General features: G+C 44.0%; 1 protein-coding gene across 1 annotated transcript in view; it reads left to right on the forward strand.

Annotated features, from left to right (window-relative positions):
- Positions 1-20,693, forward strand: part of YIPF5 (Yip1 domain family member 5) — a 112,394-nt gene that overhangs the window by 53,102 nt on the left and 38,599 nt on the right. Inside the window, exon 4 of the mRNA XM_085618124.1 lies at positions 5,102-5,247. Within this exon, the coding sequence (XP_085474250.1) occupies positions 5,102-5,247 (146 nt within the window). The remainder of the gene's footprint in view (positions 1-5,101; positions 5,248-20,693) is intronic.

Below are 20,693 nucleotides of genomic sequence, written 5' to 3' on the forward strand. Positions count from 1 at the left end.
CCTTTAAATCAATATATATATCTGAGCCAGCTTACGGTGCGCTTACGGTACGCTTACCGTACGCGTACGGTGGCGTGCGCGATTCTGATTGGCTCTTAGATCTTAGTAAACATTCGAATCGGCCGAAACCAGGAAGCGGCGGCCGCCATTTTCTCTCTCGCACTGAGAGTTAGGTTTTAAAATAAAGCCAAAAAACATGTAAAGGGGCTGTTTAGACAGCTCCCACACACATAGCCATGTTGAGGGAGTCCCCAAAGATCCCCCAAGGCCAAAAATGCAATTTTTATTTTTTCGCTAATTTCGCCGATTACGCTTACCGTGTACGCGTACGGTAAAAAATTTAAAAAAAAAAAAAAAAACTATCCACACTTTCCCCACCCCGTGTGCAATTGGTGGCCGCAGACCACCAATTGTGCATGGCTTATAAGAGGTGTGATAAACTATAATATTTTAAACAAAAATAATAAAAGAAAAAATTATCCACACTCTCTCCACACGGAACGAACTGCGTTAAGTGGGCGCGCACGCCACGAATGGCGTAAAGTAACTTAGCATTTAAAAAACCGTACAAATTCACTGAAAAAACCATAGGTTTCACACACGTTATAGTTAGGAATTAGCATTTAAAAAACCTTGCAAATTCACTGAAAAAACCATAGGTTTCACACATGTTATAGTTAGCGGAAATTTTACTGATAAAAAACCAGTGAAATTCCCCCGTTATAGTTAGTGCAGGCAACTATAACTCATGCGACCGCAATCTTCTGCTGATGACATATGTGTCTTTATGAAAAAAAAATATTTGTAATATATGTATAGCTAAAAATGTATGGAAGAAGACATGGGCAAATAAGTGTCTAAATACAGTATTAGCATCAGCAGAGGATTGCGGTCGCGTGAGTTATAGTTGCCTGCACTAACTATAACGGGGGAATTTCACTGGTTTTTTATCAGTAAAATTTCCGCTAACTATAACATGTGTGAAACCTATGGTTTTTTCAGTGAATATATATATATATATATATATATATATATATATATATATATATATATATATATATATATATATATATATATATATATATATATATATATATATATATATATATATATATAGATCACAACTAGTGTACAGAACAATAATGTAACCAAAAACAACTTTACATGAGTAAAGCTAACAAGTAACATAGGGAATACCTACAGGAAGAGTGGATCCAAAATTATACCCCTTTATTAATGGAGTGCAATTGGAATGTTTATGGAACATTCCCTCAACAGACGGCAGTCATAGAACGGAGAGTATTACATCATTTGAAACCTGAATGTGCATGTAATTAGTCAGTTCCTTTCTAGTGCGATGGATTATAATGTAATAATCCCCACACTGTGACTTCACTATCTGCATCTTTTTTTTTAATCCACCATAAAAAAGGTTTTATAGTATGCCCATCTTGTATATTAAACTCATCTGATGCTGTGATACTAAGTGCAAATCACTTGTTTGCAGAATACCTTGATTGAGTTACAATTGGCTGTTAGGCCCAGCCCAGTGGTTCTGGTAATCTTCTCAATAATTAAAAAGAAATCAAAATTGCACTGTCAAAAGCAGTTTCTCATGCCTAAACTTTGAAACTGCCAAGAGCAACTGAGCAGAAAGCCTACTGACTTATTTTTCGCTTCCATTTCCAGTGACTGCCATGTCATCTTGCTCATACCTAGATCTCAAAAGTAATGTTGAAGAGACTAGCGCTGCTTTTTGTCTGCATTTTAGACTATTGCGAGTAGACTGGCTGCACATTTTCCCCCTTTTTTGCCATATTAAGAACTAGGTTTAAGCATCTAGTTAAACTATCCATACAATAGAACCTTATCTGGGTGCTTACTGTAGTTTTTCTTTTGGTTCTCCTTGGAAGGCACTTTTCATACTCTTTCTGTGTGTAATTTTGACGTAATAAAATGGTCCCTATGTGCCTTAATTCAACAGCGCTTTTAACCTGTCTGTATGTGTTAAGGCTTTAACCAGCAACTGAGCATGTCCACTCAAGAGTTGCCCACTTGTCAGTCGTTGGCGGTAATGTTTACATTATACCACATGATCCTAAAATATTTTGTGATGACCTCTAGACAAACCTGGTTGGTATTCAGTGACAACCGCAGCCCTCACCTTAAGAAGAACCTTGTCTGTTTTTACTAAAGTGTTACTTGTTCCACAGAATGCCTTATTTGATGAAGAGTAAGTACATCGGCTAAGACAACCAAACATGTACAACCAGCATTACATTACTAAACCGGCTTCAGATAGTCACTATTAAAGTCTTTGAATAAGGATTGGAGTATGAAGATTGACGACCTTGCACCAGAACCCCGCAGTGTGCGTCTATAGTCTGTCTTTCTCCTAGGTCTCAATGCACAAACCAATAGATTTATCAGGTAGTTGTTTGCTATACAGTTAGAATTAGCCACGTTAAATGTTAACAATTTCTGCAATAGAATTGTAAGGCGGGGAAAAATATGGTAACTGCCAGTCACTAACTACTTTTACTTAAACCACATTCTAATTTCAGTAAAGCAAATCCCCCAAAAAGAGGCAACTAGGTTATCATATTCCTATTGTGCAACAACATTGGAAAATAAAAATAGTTCTTTATTACTGTTGATTTTACAGTTTGTTTTTTCACATGTACACCTCAATGATTGGGCACGAATATACTATGCTTTCTGATCGCTTTAATCGTGATGAAATGAAATCAGTTTTTCTCTTTGTTAAATATAGACCTGAATCTCTTTAAAGGCACTTCCATAACTAGCCCATGACCTATTCTTACCTACGTTTTAATTCAGTCACCTATGGTTTAGATTTAGATGAATTGTACAGCCCATGGACTAGAGTAGTGCTTCTTAACCTTTCAACTTCCTTAGACCCCCACTTAATCATTAGTGGAACCTGGGGACCCCCCACTGAGTAAATACTGGAAGCAAGGGCCCTGACTTCAGCATTTTCGATAAATTGAATCTTAAAACAACACATGCAAAATACAGTAAGAAGCATTCATCAAAATAATATACACACTATTACATATTTTATTTAATTGACAAACTAATATTAAAAAAATAATAATAACAACGGAAAGGTTGGAGCTTTTCTAATTTTAATTGAGGCCAATGATCGTCCATACAATAATCTGTTTGATGCTCTTGCACTGCTCTCATGAATCAATCTGGGGATGCTAACTTAATTTTTAGCCACCATTTTCAAATTACTTCATATTTACTGACTGTTTTAAAATGTTCAGTTGTGCAGTTTGCTCCTTTATTTTTATACACTTCATTAATCTCTTAATATTATTTCATATTCTAAGCAGTGACTTACCCCTGCGTGTGCTTCACAGACCTCCAGAGGCCCCTAGAACACAATTAAAAGCCACTGGCCCAGAGGTAGCTGGCCATTATTGCAACCGCACAAATGCCTAAAGTTAACTGAATGTACTACATTGCAGCTCAATGGCCTGGAGTTAGCCAGGCAATATTGTGGGGTCCAACCCATGGCCTAGATTTAGCTTGCCTTCAGTGCTGTCCAACCTTCGGTCTACAGTCAAGAGCTTTACTGCGGTCCAGCCTGTGGCCTAGAGTTAACTGAGCAGCAGTGCAGTCTAACCCATGGCATATTTCATGCTGCTGCTTCACGGGCTATAATTCTGCGCAGTTGAGCAATACTGCTTTTTAGTTGTTTAACAGCTGCCCATTGCTTTCTCGCCCGTCCTTGGCCTGAGCCAACTTAAGTATTCTTATTAGCCTTCAACAGAGGGAATAGTTTATAAGATGCTTTTCTTTCCTATGAACGACAAATTCTAATTAGTCGAATGATGAAACAAAACGTTTGTACTATGGCTGGAAAGGCATTATGGGGCAGAAAGCCTTGTTTTAGTTAGTCACAAGATGATCGTATGGTGATCTTAGGATATTTTAACTCCATAAGCTAGAAATAGATGTGCATTCCTTCTATGGCATTGCTAGATTTGTAAAAGTTATCGTGTTCAACTGTATTCGATAATGGGCTGCTAATCTCCAAGCCTCAATGATAGGCACCTAGTGCAGAATTTCTTTCATGTCCTTACCCGGTTAGTATGTATATTAGTGAAATTTGGTGTTGGTTCCTTGTGAGTAATATAACTTCTATGATTGAAATAACAAATGCAGACGATGGATTTCAACTCTGTTTCAATTGTCAGTTTCGTTGAAGATATCTCGAGGACGACAGATCAGCAATTATTTTTTTTTTCAAGTGCAGTTCAGCCTTTGATGATCTTGTTCGTGAAAAGGAAGACTTCCGAAGATCTCATCCTGAATTTTATCCCAACAATCATTGATTACGATTTTCTACTGTTTCACCAGAAACAGCAGCTCATTAGTATTATGAGGGATCCAAAAGAAAAAGGACACTTGTTACGAAACAGGGTCATGCGTAGGAAGCACTATAAGGTAGGCTGTAAAATATTGACAGATGCAACACTTTGCAGTAGCTCCCTTGTATGGGATGCTGCACGCTCAATGGGTGGAATGAGACTCGAGGTCGTTGTTCCAAGCTTTAACCACTAGCTCTCTGAAATCTCCCTCACTTTTCGGTCACTTAACTTGGTACCACTGCATCACGACAGAATTGAGCTTGCTCCGAGACCTTTGGGTTTGCTATGGTTTCAGTGGCCGGTGTTGGAAAGAGACTGAAGAGTTTGTTCTTAAAAGTGTAATGGACAAGTAGTGGCCTGACGGCGAAAAGCATGATTGAGATCTGGAAATTAAAAACGCTACAAAGCGAGTACATTGTCTGTTCTACTTTGATCAGTATTTACGATTTTGTGGCTGTTGGTTTAGATCTAAGTGGTAATTAAAAAAAATCCTATTGCACAGAATAGCAACTCAAAAGTGGCGTATCAGCAAGTTACTAAGTCCGGTAAAAATAAAATAAGGAAATAACAGAACTGTTTCAATTTAGTTGCACTGTGAGCTAGAACAGCACACATTTGATACCAACAACACACACGAGAATTCATGCAAAACACAGGGAGAATGTTAAATTATTTTCTACATTTGTTTCCTGCTGTAGAGCTTGGGATCAACTTCGACCACATCTGGCAGAAAACCCTGACTGTGTTACACCCTTTGAAAGTAGCAGATGGAAGCATCATGAATGAGACCGACCTGGCTGGACCTATGGTTTTTTGTCTCGCTTTTGGAGCCACATTATTGCTGGTGAGGTGTTTGCTGATGCCGTTTCTCTTCTCCTCTCACAGACCGACTTTCATCAGAAGAAACGTTTGCTTTTTCAAAAGTGTATTTAATTAATTTGTTATTGGCCTGCATTAATAGACCAAATTCCATGTCACACACATTGTTTTACAATTTATACAGTTCCCAAAAAGTGCAATAATGACGCTCAAATATGTGGTCTAAGACAAGTTAGCTAGAACAGAACGTAGGTGGGGAATTACACTCTTTTTAGGTACCCCCTGAAAAGATTACTTTGAGTTTACCTAAAATCAAGCCGTGAAATAGTTTTTTGTAAGTCCATAGCAAAACAAGCATTGGCATAGCAAATAGGTCTCGCCTTTGGGACCTTGTAAGTGTTTAGCCAAGTAGCAGAATATCAGACTACCCAGTGCGTAACAAAACCTAAAATAATTAAATGAAAACAGTCTGATAATCATCAACTATCTCCCAGAGAAAGCATGAAGCACGCAATGAGCTTGTAGCACACTTTGAACAATCAAAAGTATGTTACAAGTTCTGCTCATGCAACGTGAGAGCAACATGGTGGTCACACACAGTTTACGTTTTACTCTCCATGTCAAGCCACCAACAACCAGCATTTACAATGCAATAGGTCTCGCAATGACATTGTTTTGAGCTATTGGCATTGAAAATGTTATTGTTTATTTTTTCCCCTCCGTGAAGCATTAATTAAGTAATGGCGGTGTAAATGACAATGTCTTTTACCCCCTGTTGACCCCGCAAAGCTCAGCATGTGCTCGTCACGGTTTGCTGCGCACCCAACAAATCCAGAATGGACAGCTGTTTCTCCCAGTGGAGCTATTTCACGAAACTAGCTTAAAAGGCCATTAAGATTGTATTTTAAGTGCGCGTTTACTGTATATTTGGACCAGTGGCTCAGCTATCAATAGTGCAGAGTGGAGGGGGCAATGAGGTGCGCACCTTATCCAAATAATAGCAGTTTTTTGTTATTTTATAATTTCTACTTCCAAACAATGCTTCTGAGGGTGGAGGGAATGCAAGCCTAGCTGACAGCCACACCCTTGCAGAAGGGCACAGATGCCAGTCCCTGGCACTTGGCAAGGGTTGCAAGACAGCACAACATGGAATAATGTGCTGGGTTTTGGCCAAGCAATCCCCAAGTGTGCACGCTGTGTGTGGCTGTGCCAACTCTGCAAGAGAAAACACTTGCTACTTGTTAAAGCTGTAACGTTCTGAACCGGGCCAGTCGCATATATATGATTTTGCACTAGAATTTTGAATAATAAGTTGCTTGTTATTGTAGAATAAGTGAGAATCTGCCAGTTTTGGCTGACACAGTGATATACTTGGAAGTAGCTACAAAACAATAAAGACGTCATAAGACCAGACCATTACCTGCCTCCAGCTCCTCGCCACTGCCAGACTGGCAATGCCAGTAGAAGCATTAATATAGCTCCACGTTGTAGCCGCACATTATCACTACAGACCAAACACCAAGCAAAGCGCCAAGAAGCCAAACACTGCGCTTTACAAATACTCAGTAACGAAACATAACACCGCCAGACTGCTTGTGAATTTGCAAAGAATGTAGAGCTATTCCTTGGAAGCGCCAAGTTTAAGGTGGGTGCATGTCAGCAGCCGCAGTCTGTGTCTGGGCTGGCATAGCGCACTGAAGGCTGTGTGGGGGTGGGAAGGAGGGCTTGGGTGCCGACAGGGACTGTGTGGGCTGAAGACTAGTTGAGTGCACTATAAAGTAAAACAAAGTGACTGACTGAGGTCGATTCATTTATAGAAGTTTGACGTGTACGCCCCGGTTAGGAAGACTGTGATATTTCCAGGACACGTGCCTAACTACAGTTATGGTACATATCGAATAACGACAATTTGTGCAGTAAGCACCCCACTTCCCACAGTTACCCCAGTAATCTTCAGCAGGTCAGGCCTTCGGGAACTTAGCTGGGAAGAGCATAACCTGCAAATGTAAGACCTGCGGTTTTTGGCGTGGAAAGCACCGAAATATGCATGTTATGGCGCCATTTGCCGCACCCGATAAGTCCATATTGCTCTATCAAGACCAGAGATATGGCGCCCGCCTCTGGGACGACTGGAATCCGGGCGATAGCAGCAGATAGCGGACAGAAGCGGGGCCTCAAAGTGCAAGAAAGTCCACCAGAACAGGGTGGGCTCAGTGCCTCGAAACTGCCGGTCTCCGGACGCAGCTCTGAAGCAAGAGTGACACAAGAGCCCTGGGACATGCATGCGCTGGTGACACAACCCGCTTGTTGTGGTGCCCGCAGAATACACAAGAGCTCAGTGCCTCGAACACAACCATTGATGTGACGGTCACGAGTTCGAATCCGTGCAAGGCTGACTCACCCTTTCATCCTTCCGGGATCAGTAAATCGATCACCATTAAAACTGGATGACATAAACACCCGTGCTTAGAAACGACAGAAGGGCATCCTGATGCGCTAGCACGTTATTAAAGCGCTTCATACAGCTTCGAGTGATGCCTCAAAGCACTGGGTTGTGGGGCTCTGTATACAGGGTTCTGGCCTTGCAATAGGCAGCAGATCATGTGACGAAGAGTAGAAGGTCTCCCTACAGCTAAGCACTTAGAAATGTGCCTGACCCTGGGACAATCGACCACAATTCCGAAGAACCGGGTGAAGCAGTTATAAATACACTGTCTGTGCAGCAAGGAAACTCCTCGCCGTTTGGGGCCTAATGCCACCTTCACAACATGTTCAGAAAGTGCCACAGTGTAGTGACCGCTTAATTGAGTCGTCTAGAAAGTGTGATGGCCCAAGTTCTCTCGCAGCACCAGGAAGGAGGGGTGGATGTTGCGGGGTGCATAAAGAATATTTAAGAAGTTGGCCTGTCGTGCTTACAAGGGCGAAGGCAACATGTCTCGAAATCCAGGCTGAACAGATGGGAGGCACGACTTGGGACTGTTTATTTTCAATTGCATATAGCGCGTGGAAGACCCGAGTGTATTCGGAGCTATTTACAATGGGAAAATTGAAGATATGGTATTGAAAGAGATTGCAATGCCAACAGCGAGACGTGTTTTCAATTATTGCGATTGAAAACACATGTCAGCAATGCACGTAATAGACACCAATAGGCCATGGGCAGAGCAATGCGCCCGCCTTTGGCCAATTGCGTGCGGTCTTTAATAAAAAGACGCACGCAAAGGCCAATAGCGTGGGCCAAAAGGAAAAGCACACGCACGAGCATGTGCGATTCCTAGGTCCATTTCCAAACCCCCCTACAAAAAGTCTCTTGCTGCGTGAGCACAGTATGCTGTGGCCCTCGCTCTAGGGGGATCATTTGCGTGCACCTTCCACACTCGGCTATATTCAGTCTATCCCGATACTCATATCGGATGATGTGGAAGGCCACCCTCTGCCTTTTCTCAAAGATTTTGCCCTTTTGCAGTCTGTGTTCCTCCCAGTCTAAGGAGGGGTTCAGATTCCTGTGTATCGCTAGCAAGCCGCATTTTTAAAGTACAATTGAAGTAATGAATAAAAGGGCAATGGGAGGGCTTTAATCTCACAGAGTGAATGAATACAGCATGTCTCAAAAAACAGCACATGTGCTCCCTAGGCTTGATTTAAAAATAGAATGACCCTGCTCCAAAGTAGCAGTCCAGTGTTTGTTCTATAGTCAGAGTTAAGTAACCCAAATGCACTGCTCTCTTTTTGGCCTTCAGGAATGTTTTTTTTTTTGAAGGACAGTGAGTCTCACAACTGAATACTCCAGCTGACTGGATCCTCTTGAGTTATTTTCCCCTACCTTGTTACTCCTCTTGTCTGCTGATGTTGAGTTCTCTGGCTAGACAATGGTCTCTAAGCTTCCTGAGTAAGAGGAGTGGTGAGGGTGTGAGTAAAATGAAGAACGGAGGGGTAAAAGAAACACACAAGACAACAGTATAACAAGAGCGGTGAAGTAGAGGGAGTTAGATATGAGGTAGAAAGGTGAGGTAGGGTAAGACATAACAGAGGGAGAGAAAGATGAGGTTGTCAAACTGAAAGGTATAAACAGGTAGAAAAAGGCAGATAAAATAGAGCTAGAGAGATGCGTATGTTTTGTGAGAGAGGTACAGAAATACAGATGAGTTGAGGTAGTGTAAACGGGGGGAGAAGCGTGTTGTGCACCAGTGGATGAGGTAGAGCATGGGTGAGGCAGGCTAGAAAGAGAGGCGAGTTAGAAACAGCTAGAGGCAGACACAGGATGCGAGGTTAGATATTTAGAGAAGTATAGAAAGAGCAGTGAGGCAGACAGACCAAGAACATGAGCAGATGTATGGAAGGACAAGTTATGTTGAGATATTGGTAAGGCAGAGAGAAATGTAGAGAGGGGTGAAGGGTAGAAAGACAGTTGAGGTGAAGAGAGAAAAAGGGGGGAAGTAGAGAAAAAGGGGTGAGGTAGAGAATGAGAAAGGAGGCTAGTTTAGAAAAAGTAGAGAGGATGAGGGCAAGAGATAGTTTTGATAATATATCTGGTAAAGAATAAAGAAATCAGACATATGGTTGAAGTGAAACATACAGAAGAAAGATCCAGGGAGCTGGGACGGAAAGTAGAGACAGTAAGTGAGATGCACGGAGAGGGTAAGGTACAGGGATAGTTGAGTTTTAGAGTGTCTTAAGAGGTATAAAAGATGTAAAGGTAAGATCAGAGAGTCGTGGAGAGAGAGTTGAGGTTTAGGTGGCGTCTAGAGGAGTATAAACCATGTAAAGGCAAGACTAGAGACTGGCAGGTAAAGAGAGCTTCGGTATAGAGAGCGTCTGAGAGGTATAAAAGATGTAAAGGTAAGATTGGAGAGTGGTGGAGTGAGAGTCAAGGTTTAGAGAGGTATTAAAGATGTAAAGGTTAGACTAAAGAGTGGTGGAGAGAGAGTTGAGGATCATAGAGCATCTAGAGCGGTGTGAAAGATGCAAAGGTAAGACTACAGAGAGGTGAATTGAAAGTTGATGTTTAGAGAGCATCTGCAAAAGTATAAAAGATGTAAAGGTTAGACAGGAGAGTGATGGACAGAGCTGACGTTTAGAGACCTTCTAGAGCGGTATACAAGATGTAAAGGTAAGACTATAGAGTGGCAGAGAGTTGAGGTTTAGAGAGGTATAAAACATGTAAAGGTAAGAGTAAAGAGCGATAGAGAGAGAGTTGATGTTTAGTGAGCGACTAGAGAGGTATAAAGATGTAAAGGTAAGACTAGAGCATGGTGGACGGACAGTGGAGGTTTAGAGTGTCTAGAGAGGTATAAAAATGTAAGGGTAAGGCTAGAGTGTGGTGGAGAGACAGTCCAGATATGGAGAGAGTCTAGAGAGGTATAAAATATATAAAGGTAAGACTATAGAGTAGTGAGGGAGAGTTGAGGTTTAGAGAGCATCTATAGGGGTTTAAAATATGTAAGGGTAAGACTAGAAGGTGGCAGAGAGAGTAGACGTTTGAGACCGTCTAGAGGGGTATAAATGATAAAAAGGTAGGACTCTAAAGTTCTGACAAGAGGTAGGTTCATGAGAGGAGGCTGGAGAGAGGTGTACTGAGACAGGTAGATATACGTAGGTGAATTAGAGGGTCCAAAAAGTGGGGGGAAACAGTGACATAGAGGCATGCAGTGATATAAAGAGGGAGGATAAAGGTAAACGCGTTTAAGTGAATTCAAGAGAGAGACACGAGACATGGGGTGGACAAGGTGCCTCCTGGTAGTGCCCGTAGGACCCCCTGGTAGTGCTCATGGGGGTCCCCTTGTAGTGCCCATTGACTCAGACACCGAGACCACTACCATCGGCATCAGAAGCTTCTTGGGTGAAATGATCATGTGCTATTATAGGCACTAAAACTTGGGCCTTAGGTGGGCATGGGAAGGGCCAAAATAGTAGTACACGATTCACCAGTTTACGTTGGAGCAACTTGCAGAACTATAAATGACCCCTTTGGTGCTCTCCTTTGGTCAACTACACCTTAGTTAAGCGTCAGTGAAGGGCATCTACATTCAGGCCCTGTACATCTCACTGATTAATGTTATGAATATGAGCACACGGTGCTCGGACGTGGTGTCTCTTTCACACCCACCACATCCGGAAAACTCCTGCTGACGTCACAGGAAAACTCCTGCTGACGTCACAGTGTGTGACTGATAGAGGAGGGCCTACAACATGTCCAATCTCTTTGGTACTTAGCTAGATTAAGACTGGAGACAGATCATGATTTTGCAGACCCCATAGGCTGGCAGAGGGTATTTCTGATTATCATGAGGTGTGTCATTGGTTTGCCTAACTGTCACTTAGGTTCTTGAGATTAACAGTGTTGCCTTCTTTATTATGCAGCACAGACTCTCTGAATGAGATGCTTGGCTACACCTCTGAGAGCCACTTTGAGGGTGCTAGTGAGCTACCAGTAGCTCCCGAGCTACTCGCTGGAGACCTTTAATCATATAAATGCCCTTCGTATCGCCCGCTTTCTTTAATAAACTTAGATGCCAAAATATACGCCAATCTTTTAACGAACAGGCTGCAGCCCCTTCTCCCATTAATAGCACGACCGGACCAGTCGGGTTTTATCCCGGGGCCGTTCGACGGCACATAATCCTCACACAATCTTCGCACTACTTTGCCCCGCATGTCCAAGCTATCGCGGCCCTCTTAGACGCCACTAAGGCGTTCGATTCTCTTGAATGGAACTTTCTATTCACGTTACTAACCCGTCTAGGACTGAGTCCCATTTTCATAAAGCAAATTCAACTATTATATACCAAACCCACTGCGAGAATCAAAGTAAATGGTCAAATTTCAGAGCCCATAACTATAACGCGGGGCACACGACAGGGCTGCTTGTTGTCATCGCTGCTCTTTGCGATTGCAACGGAGCCCTTAGCAACCCGACTCCGACAACATCACGTGCAGCGTAGTATTGGTTTCACTTCCAGAGGATTGCTTATCTCAATGTACGCTGATGATATGACGATATGTTTAGTAAACCCGGAAACTAACTTTGCGCCAGTAATGAGAGAACTGGTGAGATATGGAGGTCTGACGGGGATTCAGATAAACTGGGCCAAATCCACGATTATACCACTAACAGATTACACCACTCCGTTCGATACAGAATTCCCTATAAAATAGTGGACTGAACCGATCAGGTATTTGGATATGTATAGACCTGCAGGAGATCTGGACGGCAAATTATGGGAAGGTGATTGATTGGCTGGAGGGGAAAATACAACAGTGGAAACACTTGCAGCTTTCTCTGATAGATCGAATAGCATTAACAAAGATGGTTATCCTCCCCAAATTCCTATACCTCTTTGTAAACATACCGATGCCCTGAAATTCATATTTTTTTACGAGACTCCGTTAGACTATCCTGGAATTGATATGGGCTGGCAGGCAACCCCGCGTCTCTTGGGATATTCTAACACTGCCGTTTTCGCAAGGGGGGGCTGGGTGCACCCGATTTTAAGTTACATGCATACTGCGCACAAGCACAATATCTACACTACTGGCAGCATCCCACGCCTTTTCAGCCCCATGTGGCAATTGAATTGGATAAGGTAGCTCCCCTCCCACTAAATACGGCAATCTATCAAAAATATAAGCGCCCTCACCAAGAGATAGATACGGTTGAAGTATTAAGATGGGCATGGCAGGATCTAGGGAAAAGAGCACACCAGAAGGTACTATTTGCACCATCAATGCCAATAGGGGGCAACCCGCTTATTTCACCATCACTAGACAAGGCCGCCAAGCACAGGGCGGCATCATACAAACTGGAAACCGGAGGTGATTTATTCCCAGATGGTACATTTTTAACATTACAACAGATGTGCCCTTCGACACCGTATATAGCACTAGGTTTCTGTTATACTACCAGATTAAAGCGGCATGCAAAGCTAGATATGAAGAATTTCCGCAAATACCTCCCACACTACCGGCACTAGAGAACATTCTTGCTGTTCCCTCACCGCGTAAACTGATCACCCGTTTATATAGCATTACACAGCGGGAGTCACCAATTAATGTAGTCCACTCCAAAGCTGAATGGGAGGCTGATGCGTGCATTACCATAACTGTTAAACAATGATCGTTTGTTGTACACAACTGGAATACCTTCCGCCGAATTACTGACTCCGATTAATTCATTTAAACTATTTGCATCGATTATACCGTACACCTACGCAGTTACATCGCATGGGCCTTCACCCAGACACAAATTGCTGGAGATGTGGCTCCCAACAGGCCACCTTTACCCATCTGGCCTGGAAGTGCTGACCGATAGCTCAGTATTGGAAATCAGTAATTACCCACATGGCGCGAATGACGAGCTATCCTTGGCTCTGCTCTCCACTCGTAGCCTTACTGTGTTATGTCCTTAATTCACCCAAGGCAACGAGAAAACTCACAGCAATCCTGTTGCTCCTGGCAAAAAGACGGGTGGCGATACATTGGAAGAAACAATCACCCCCCACTATTACAGAATGGGTTAAAGACGCGACTTACTGTAAAGACCAACTGTCACATTATTGGGTGCACATGCCTAGCAGATCCCGACCAAAGGATATCTGGGAGCCCTTTGAAACCTGGTTGAGAGAGGGAGGAATGGAAGCTTGTGGGTACAGAGGATTGATGGGACACCGAAAAAAGGGATACCGATACCCCCTATGTATAGAGATAGTCATGGGTTGCAGCCGGAATACCAAACAATGGTGTAGTGATGCTTGATATCGTGGATGTTACTAGTGTAGATGTAAAGCTATTGCCATGATAGGCTATACTCTCACGCTAAAGATTACGTGTGGTAAAAAAAACAGTGCAACAGGGAAAAGGCAGATGTTATTGTTTTATATTAGTGTTGAATCGAGTTTATTGATTATGTAATGGTAATGCTACCTTATGTCATTGCTATGTCTTCTTACGAAAATGTGCAGTGCTGGTAAATTTAATTACATTCAAAAATCTCAATAAATAAAACATTTTTTTGTTAAATCATTTAAATGCCCTACAATAGAGCTTAGCAGCTGGAGTCATGAATATTTAAACAATTATTATTACCCCTCAAACCTCGCTTATGCGGACATTGTGTCCTTGAGGGATCTGAATCCGACAGACTTGGGAGCGGGTGAGAGGGGTTATTACCTTGCAGGCTCTCCTCCCTCCATTAGGCAATGTATGCTGCCCTGGCTTCCCTGCCCCCTAAGTGCTCCTCTCAGGGGAGTTAGGAATGGTGATGCCCCCCTCACCTCAGAACTCCGCCTCTCCACTGCATTTCAACAGCAGTAGCCGCAGAGATGTAGCCGCAGAGATGGGATTGGAACAAGTGTCCCCAAGAGGGCTCAGCAAGTTAAATGCTCGCCGCTGACATCTACTCTTCTGAGAGTCCCCCGTGATAATCCTCAAAAGGCCACTTCTGCTTACCATCGTTACGAAGTCTGGTCATTAAATACCCTTAAACAGGGTAAGAATACCACCCGTTTTTCACAGCACTTAGAAATAGCTCTGCTACACTATCAAGCACTTTGTAAGACACAGGATATTTTAACGCACCAGTCTTGACACTGAAGGGTGATGCTGGGTCAGTCACTTCAGATTCATCTCTGAAAGACAGAGTGATTCAGTGGAATTATTAAATGTTAGACTGCGGTCTGTAGGGCTGGGGCAGGGTCCGTGACTTACCAGAATTCCTCACTGAAAGGGCAGTGGGAGGCTTTGTTGCATGTTTTAAAAGCTGCCAGGGCTTGGCCCCAGCATTCAAGTGCAGACATCTGTCTAGGAGCCTGGAAGGCTGGGAAGAAAATGTTCAAGGGTAAGCTTCTTTCAAGCAAGAGCTGCAATGCAAGGGGGGCTCTGGGCGTGTTCATTACAGCCTTTATGCTTGGGCACAACAAATCCCCTTCTGGAAGCATCTTAAACATTAACAGGGACACCACTGCGCAGGAGCCCCCAGGGAGACACTCATTGAGCACCTTCTCCCTGAAACTCTCAGAGCCTGAAACTGAACGGTGCCCAGGAGACAGCGATGGGAAACCGCTGCCCTCGTGAGAGGTCATATGTTATGTAAAACTATTATTTATATGCAAATTTTTGTATAGCTCCCACAATTTGTGTTTTTCTGGATCAACCTGTTGTGGCTGTGCATGCGTGTCACAGCTGCCTTTTTTATGGAGATCTGTGCCTCAGCGCTCTCTTATGAATAAGGGTGGCGTCCAATCCCTTGGAGAGCAATTGTCTTTAAGATAGGGGTGTGGTGTCTGAGCCATGAAGAGCTGGGAAGGAGGTCACAACCGGAACCCAGCACCCTTCACCCCCTCCCCACATCCTGTGATTCTGGGCAAATCACTTAAAAAAAAATTATATGTCCGTCTACAACAACTGGTGCTCATGTAAAGCACTCTAAAACCTTTGGGTCGAGTTCGCACTATATAAATCTGCAACAACAAAAAAACAGCACCTAAACTGTACCGCATTGGAGGTATGTGTAGGGTGATGGATGAGTGCAGAAAGTGTCTGCCGCACTAAAAGCAGAGTGATAGCAGAGGTGCAGATGGCAACTGCAGAGGGGATAGCATGGTGAAACTCGCCAACCACAGAAAACACCGGATTCCTGTAATACGAGTGAATGGAAAACAAAGTAGTGCTCGCAAGCAGCAGTCCTGCCAAGTATCACGCATCAGGCGTTAGACTAACGCATTTCAGTGTGGTGCTCCACATCACCGCACTGAAATATATTGTCACGCATTATAGGCATAGCCTTTAGCTGTCAAGCCGTTTGCACTGTCTACCATGCTAAAGTATAGCTGAAGTGTCTAGCAGCGCTCTGTGACGAGGGTGCCAGGGGCGTAACAGGCTCCCGCAGCCCCCACGTTGCGGGGGGCCCCCGAACTCCAGGGGCCCCCTGAGAGAGCAGTGCGGCGGAGGGGGTGGTCTAAAGGGCCTTGACCTTGATATATCACAAGGTGGAATCTTGGCTCCACCTTTCTTGTAGCTACCCAGCGTGACAAACAACTGAAAGGGAAAAGAAGGTGTGGGCATCACTTCATATTTCCCCATACCCGGAAGAAATTAGTGTTGCTTGTGAACCAAATGGCATCTTAAGAACTATTTTAACTTTTTATAAATGATTAATGTTTGAGTTCTCTGCCAGCCTTTCACTAAACCAGCAAGTATATAAATGCACTGCAGTGTTTTACGACAGTACTTCAAGCAGCTCGAAACGTGAAATTCTTTGTACTGTGCAGCTTTCAGAAGTTTGGAAATAAGCAGTAACCAAGGAAGTGTTACTGGCCTGAGTACAATTGGGCAGGATGGAAAATAGTTATAGTAAAGATGGCATGAATTATGTGCCAATTTAAAGTCAAATTATGACGCCAAGTTGATTAAATTATGCAGCAAAATAGGCCAATTAAGCGGTATAATGCTGCGTATTCTGGGGCAGTATTAGTTTGCTACTTTTGATATTTTAATGTACATTAAAGCCTCTCTAGGCAGACTCAGGTTTCATCTCATTTGATACCTGAATACAATTGAAAGCATTTGGAAGATGAACTGGTAAACTTTTCAAAGCGCCTGCCCATGCGTAACACTACAAGTGGCACTTACATTTTTTTTTTTATAATCCAATGGAGTTAAAAGAGGTTTAGTTGAAATCAGCACATTAGGCATCAGTTTGTGGATTATATACCAAATGTGGAAAATCCTTCATTAAGCGGACATCACCAAAGAATCGCATAACTCTAGGAGCCATTACTGTAGCTTCGTCTTTGTTGAAATCCAGTTCCGGATAGGCTACGTTAACAGATGGTGCTGCAGAGTATTTAAAAAAATCTTTATCTCTTGCAAAATGAAATTTGCCCAGTTCTCTGCAACCCTGCCGTGCACACACCTGAAAATGTAACAGGGTGATGCTAACATTGTTACACTTGGGAATTTAACGTTACTGAATTAATAGCAAAGGGGGAAGTAAGCCCTAGGATTGAAACAGATTGTTGAGTGCATAAGAGAAGTATATCACAATATCATTTACATACTCCTAGCCCAGCCGCAAGCAAAGAAATCAACAAATAGAGTTGTCACGCAAACATTGAAGTCGGGGAGATTTTGCACTGACGCATCTATTTTCACAATTATCCCACTCAAATTTTATATATTTAAATACGTGTGTGTGCGCATTTCGATTCCAGATACTATTAAATAAGATAGTCCATGTACTGATCTCCATGTACTGATTTCAGTCCCTTTTTTAATAGTGTGTGTGCTTTTTGTTGTATGTCTGTTATGTCTAATGTTGTATGTCCATTTGTCACACAGTGCCTTCATCACAGATCACGTGATAACGTTACGGATAGCGTTAAGAGACCAGTACTCTTCACCTTTTTTTACAGATCACCGTACTCACACGATGGATTGAACTACTTCCTATGTAATTAATACGCCTTTTATCTTATGTTTATTCCCTCTAGGTTAATAGGATTATGTAAGACCTATCAAGGCATTACGACATCTTGGAGGCTATTTACTTCCTTTTTCATATCATTTTCTCACATTTTTTGTTATTAACACAACACAGTTAGTGGCAGGAAGGGGTCCTTAAGGTCCTGACGAAGAAGCATGGGGAAGCTTCGAAACATGTCGACACCACTAGGAGACATAGCTCATTGAGGCATACACCCTCCTCACCCCACCTTTTAATAATACCAGCTCGAACGGCAGAATAAATTTTCCTAGACCTGAGACCCAGGTATTTTTTAATTCACTCCTTATTCACTCCTGACCCTTCCTCTCACACCCCCGCATCACACATAGCTGTCTCACCAACAACATTGCTCCAGCGCAAACGTAGGTCGTAGCACGCCCTGTCCCGTAGAGGGGCAGGAAGACCCCTATGATGAAGCATGACACCAAGGGCCCTTTTGGTGTGTGAGGGGTATTTAAACAACTAATGTGTATTCTCCACGACCGTGGGATACATATTGAGTAATCGGGTGATCTCTTATACTCGTGGGTGGATCCCTTTGTTTATGTACAATTGACTGGGAGGTAGTATCCACCTCCACCACTCGCTGAGTGGTACCTCTCTACTCCTTTCCTTGTTTTCCTTTCTCTGATCTATCATAGACTGATACGTTCTGATGATACTGGCTCATCTACATTTAGACACGGAGATATTTTACAGGTAAGTAAAACTTTCACACTAATGCGTTTTTACGTGGTAATGCTTTCCCATGGAGAAAGAAACATATACTGCATACAGGTACTTTCAAGCATATTTCAGGGGTCTCCCTTAGGACTTAAGGTGCTAGGGCGCCCAGGGGCATAACACAGGCCCCTGCAGCCCCTGCATTACAGGGGGCTCCGAGCTCCAGGGGCCCCCTCGGCACACAGTATATTTGCCGACAGCAGGGTCTGTCTGGAACGTACATTTAAAGTAACTCCCGCCGCCGTGCCTCATAGATAAACCGGCGTGTACGTGATGAAATTTTGTGCGGCACGCAGCTGCGTGGTTTTCAGCCTCCGCCCTCCGGGTGAGGCATAGGGTGGGGCAAGGCTGGGCCAGTATTGTCATGCGCAGCGTAACCTGCACGTGAGGCTGCCGGTGGGTCCCAGGCAGTGAGACGGAGACCATAATTTAATAATTGCTGCTCCTGGTCTTCAGCCCGCCCCTGCCAGCCACCGAAGCTGCAGGCCTCAGGTGAGCCAGTCGGAAACAACTAGCAGTGGAAACCTATGCTTGTTCTTCTTTTAGGCATAGAGGCATTGGGCGCACTAATATTGCAACAGACAACTGCATTTACCAGGGGTGGGGCCAGTCGCAAGTGGAGGCTGGGACCTGTATAACTGGAAGAGAAGGGTCATACAACGGTGCACTACCGTGTCCTGGTGTGTTTTTAAAACTGACCGTCACAAGTAGTGAAAAGCAATTAAGGCCTTACTTTTCCCCATCATAAGGGAGTCTGGTCCACTGGTTATTTCTGGGCACTTGTTATTCAAAAAGGCGTCTATTCACTGGTGGATGCACTCTCTGTAAGTGGCAATATTCAACCACAATATAAGCATATATTAGTATTATGTGCTTTGAATGCGCCACTAGTCGCCACTAATGCCACTAAATGTCTTTGGCTCATTTCTCTCTTTCTCCTTAAGAAGTATTTTGATTTTTCCCAGCCCACGTGACTTTAGTTGTGTGATGCTGGTGGCTTGCACCTGCACTCTGCCTAGTGCAGAAGCGGTCATCTGATCCTCCCCCCTCCAGCGGCTGACCTGCATCCTAGCGCCTCCTCACCAAGAACTCTGGAGTAACCGTGTTTTAAAATCATTCAGAAAGCACCTATCCTTCATTACCTTATTCACCCCTTTTCTTTACACTTTTGCTGAACGCGCACCTTGTAAAAGTTCCTGACAAGTGTCTCCTTTTCTCACCTCTGCCTACCACGTTTGACAGTCCTGTGTCAAAGCACTGCTTGTGACACCGCTGTAGGTGCGGCTGTCTAGGCGCTAGAGGAGTGAGTGGCTCATCTTATCCAAGCCCTCTGCTGTGGTTGTTGATGCCCCTCACTCTCTCTTCTCTTCTCCCTGACAGCCCAGCCTCGGGCCGTTTTCTCTTTCCATCCGCACCATCTGCCTCGGTGACACCAACCTCTTGTCTGGCTTATCTCCCCCTCTTTCTTTCTACACCACCACCCTTCCTGACACCGACCCCTCTTCTGGGTTATTACTCTCCTCTTACCCTCCACACTCCACCTTGCAGTGATATCAATACCTCTTCCGGATTATCTGTTCCTCTCTATACCACCCTCTCACTGACACTGACCGACCCCTCTTTTGGGTTATCTGCTCCCCTATATATCCCCCCGGATCATTAACTCTTCTTTTGGATTATTACTACCCTCTTACCCTCAACACTGCTCCTCTCAGTGACATTGACCCCTCTCCTAGATTCTTTGCCCTCCTCTTCCCGATACTCCCGTCGTCTTCGCCTCCCGTCCTCCGCACCCTGAGGCTGCCCCGGTACCTGCCCCCTCGTGGGCACTCCATGTTGTGTGTCCTGCCTCATTTGTCTCTACAACCCTCGCCTCTTCGGTTGTCCATCCCACAGCCCCTCCCCCCTTCTTCCCCACCCCTTCACCCCCGCATGACGTAAGAGTCTTTTACCTCCTCCCGGGGTCCAGAAGGACCTCTCCGCACCTCCCTCTAGACCGCAGGTCACTCATTAACAATCAGGGGTTGAGTAAACCAGACTGCTGCGAGAGCCGTGCACTTCTGCCCTCCCCCCGGCCCCCACCTGCGACAACACAATTAGTGTCACTACAAGGATACTGATTGCGAACCCCACACCGTGGCAAATCACCCCCCACCCCCCACCCCCACCCTCTCTGGCTTTGGGCCCATCACGCCCTGAATGCCCCCTCTCCCCCATGGGTACATGGGCCCCAACGCAAGCAAGGAGAC

This window comes from Triturus cristatus, chromosome 7, assembly GCF_964204655.1.
Source record: "Triturus cristatus chromosome 7, aTriCri1.1, whole genome shotgun sequence".
In the NCBI taxonomy this organism is placed as follows: domain Eukaryota; kingdom Metazoa; phylum Chordata; class Amphibia; order Caudata; family Salamandridae; genus Triturus; species Triturus cristatus.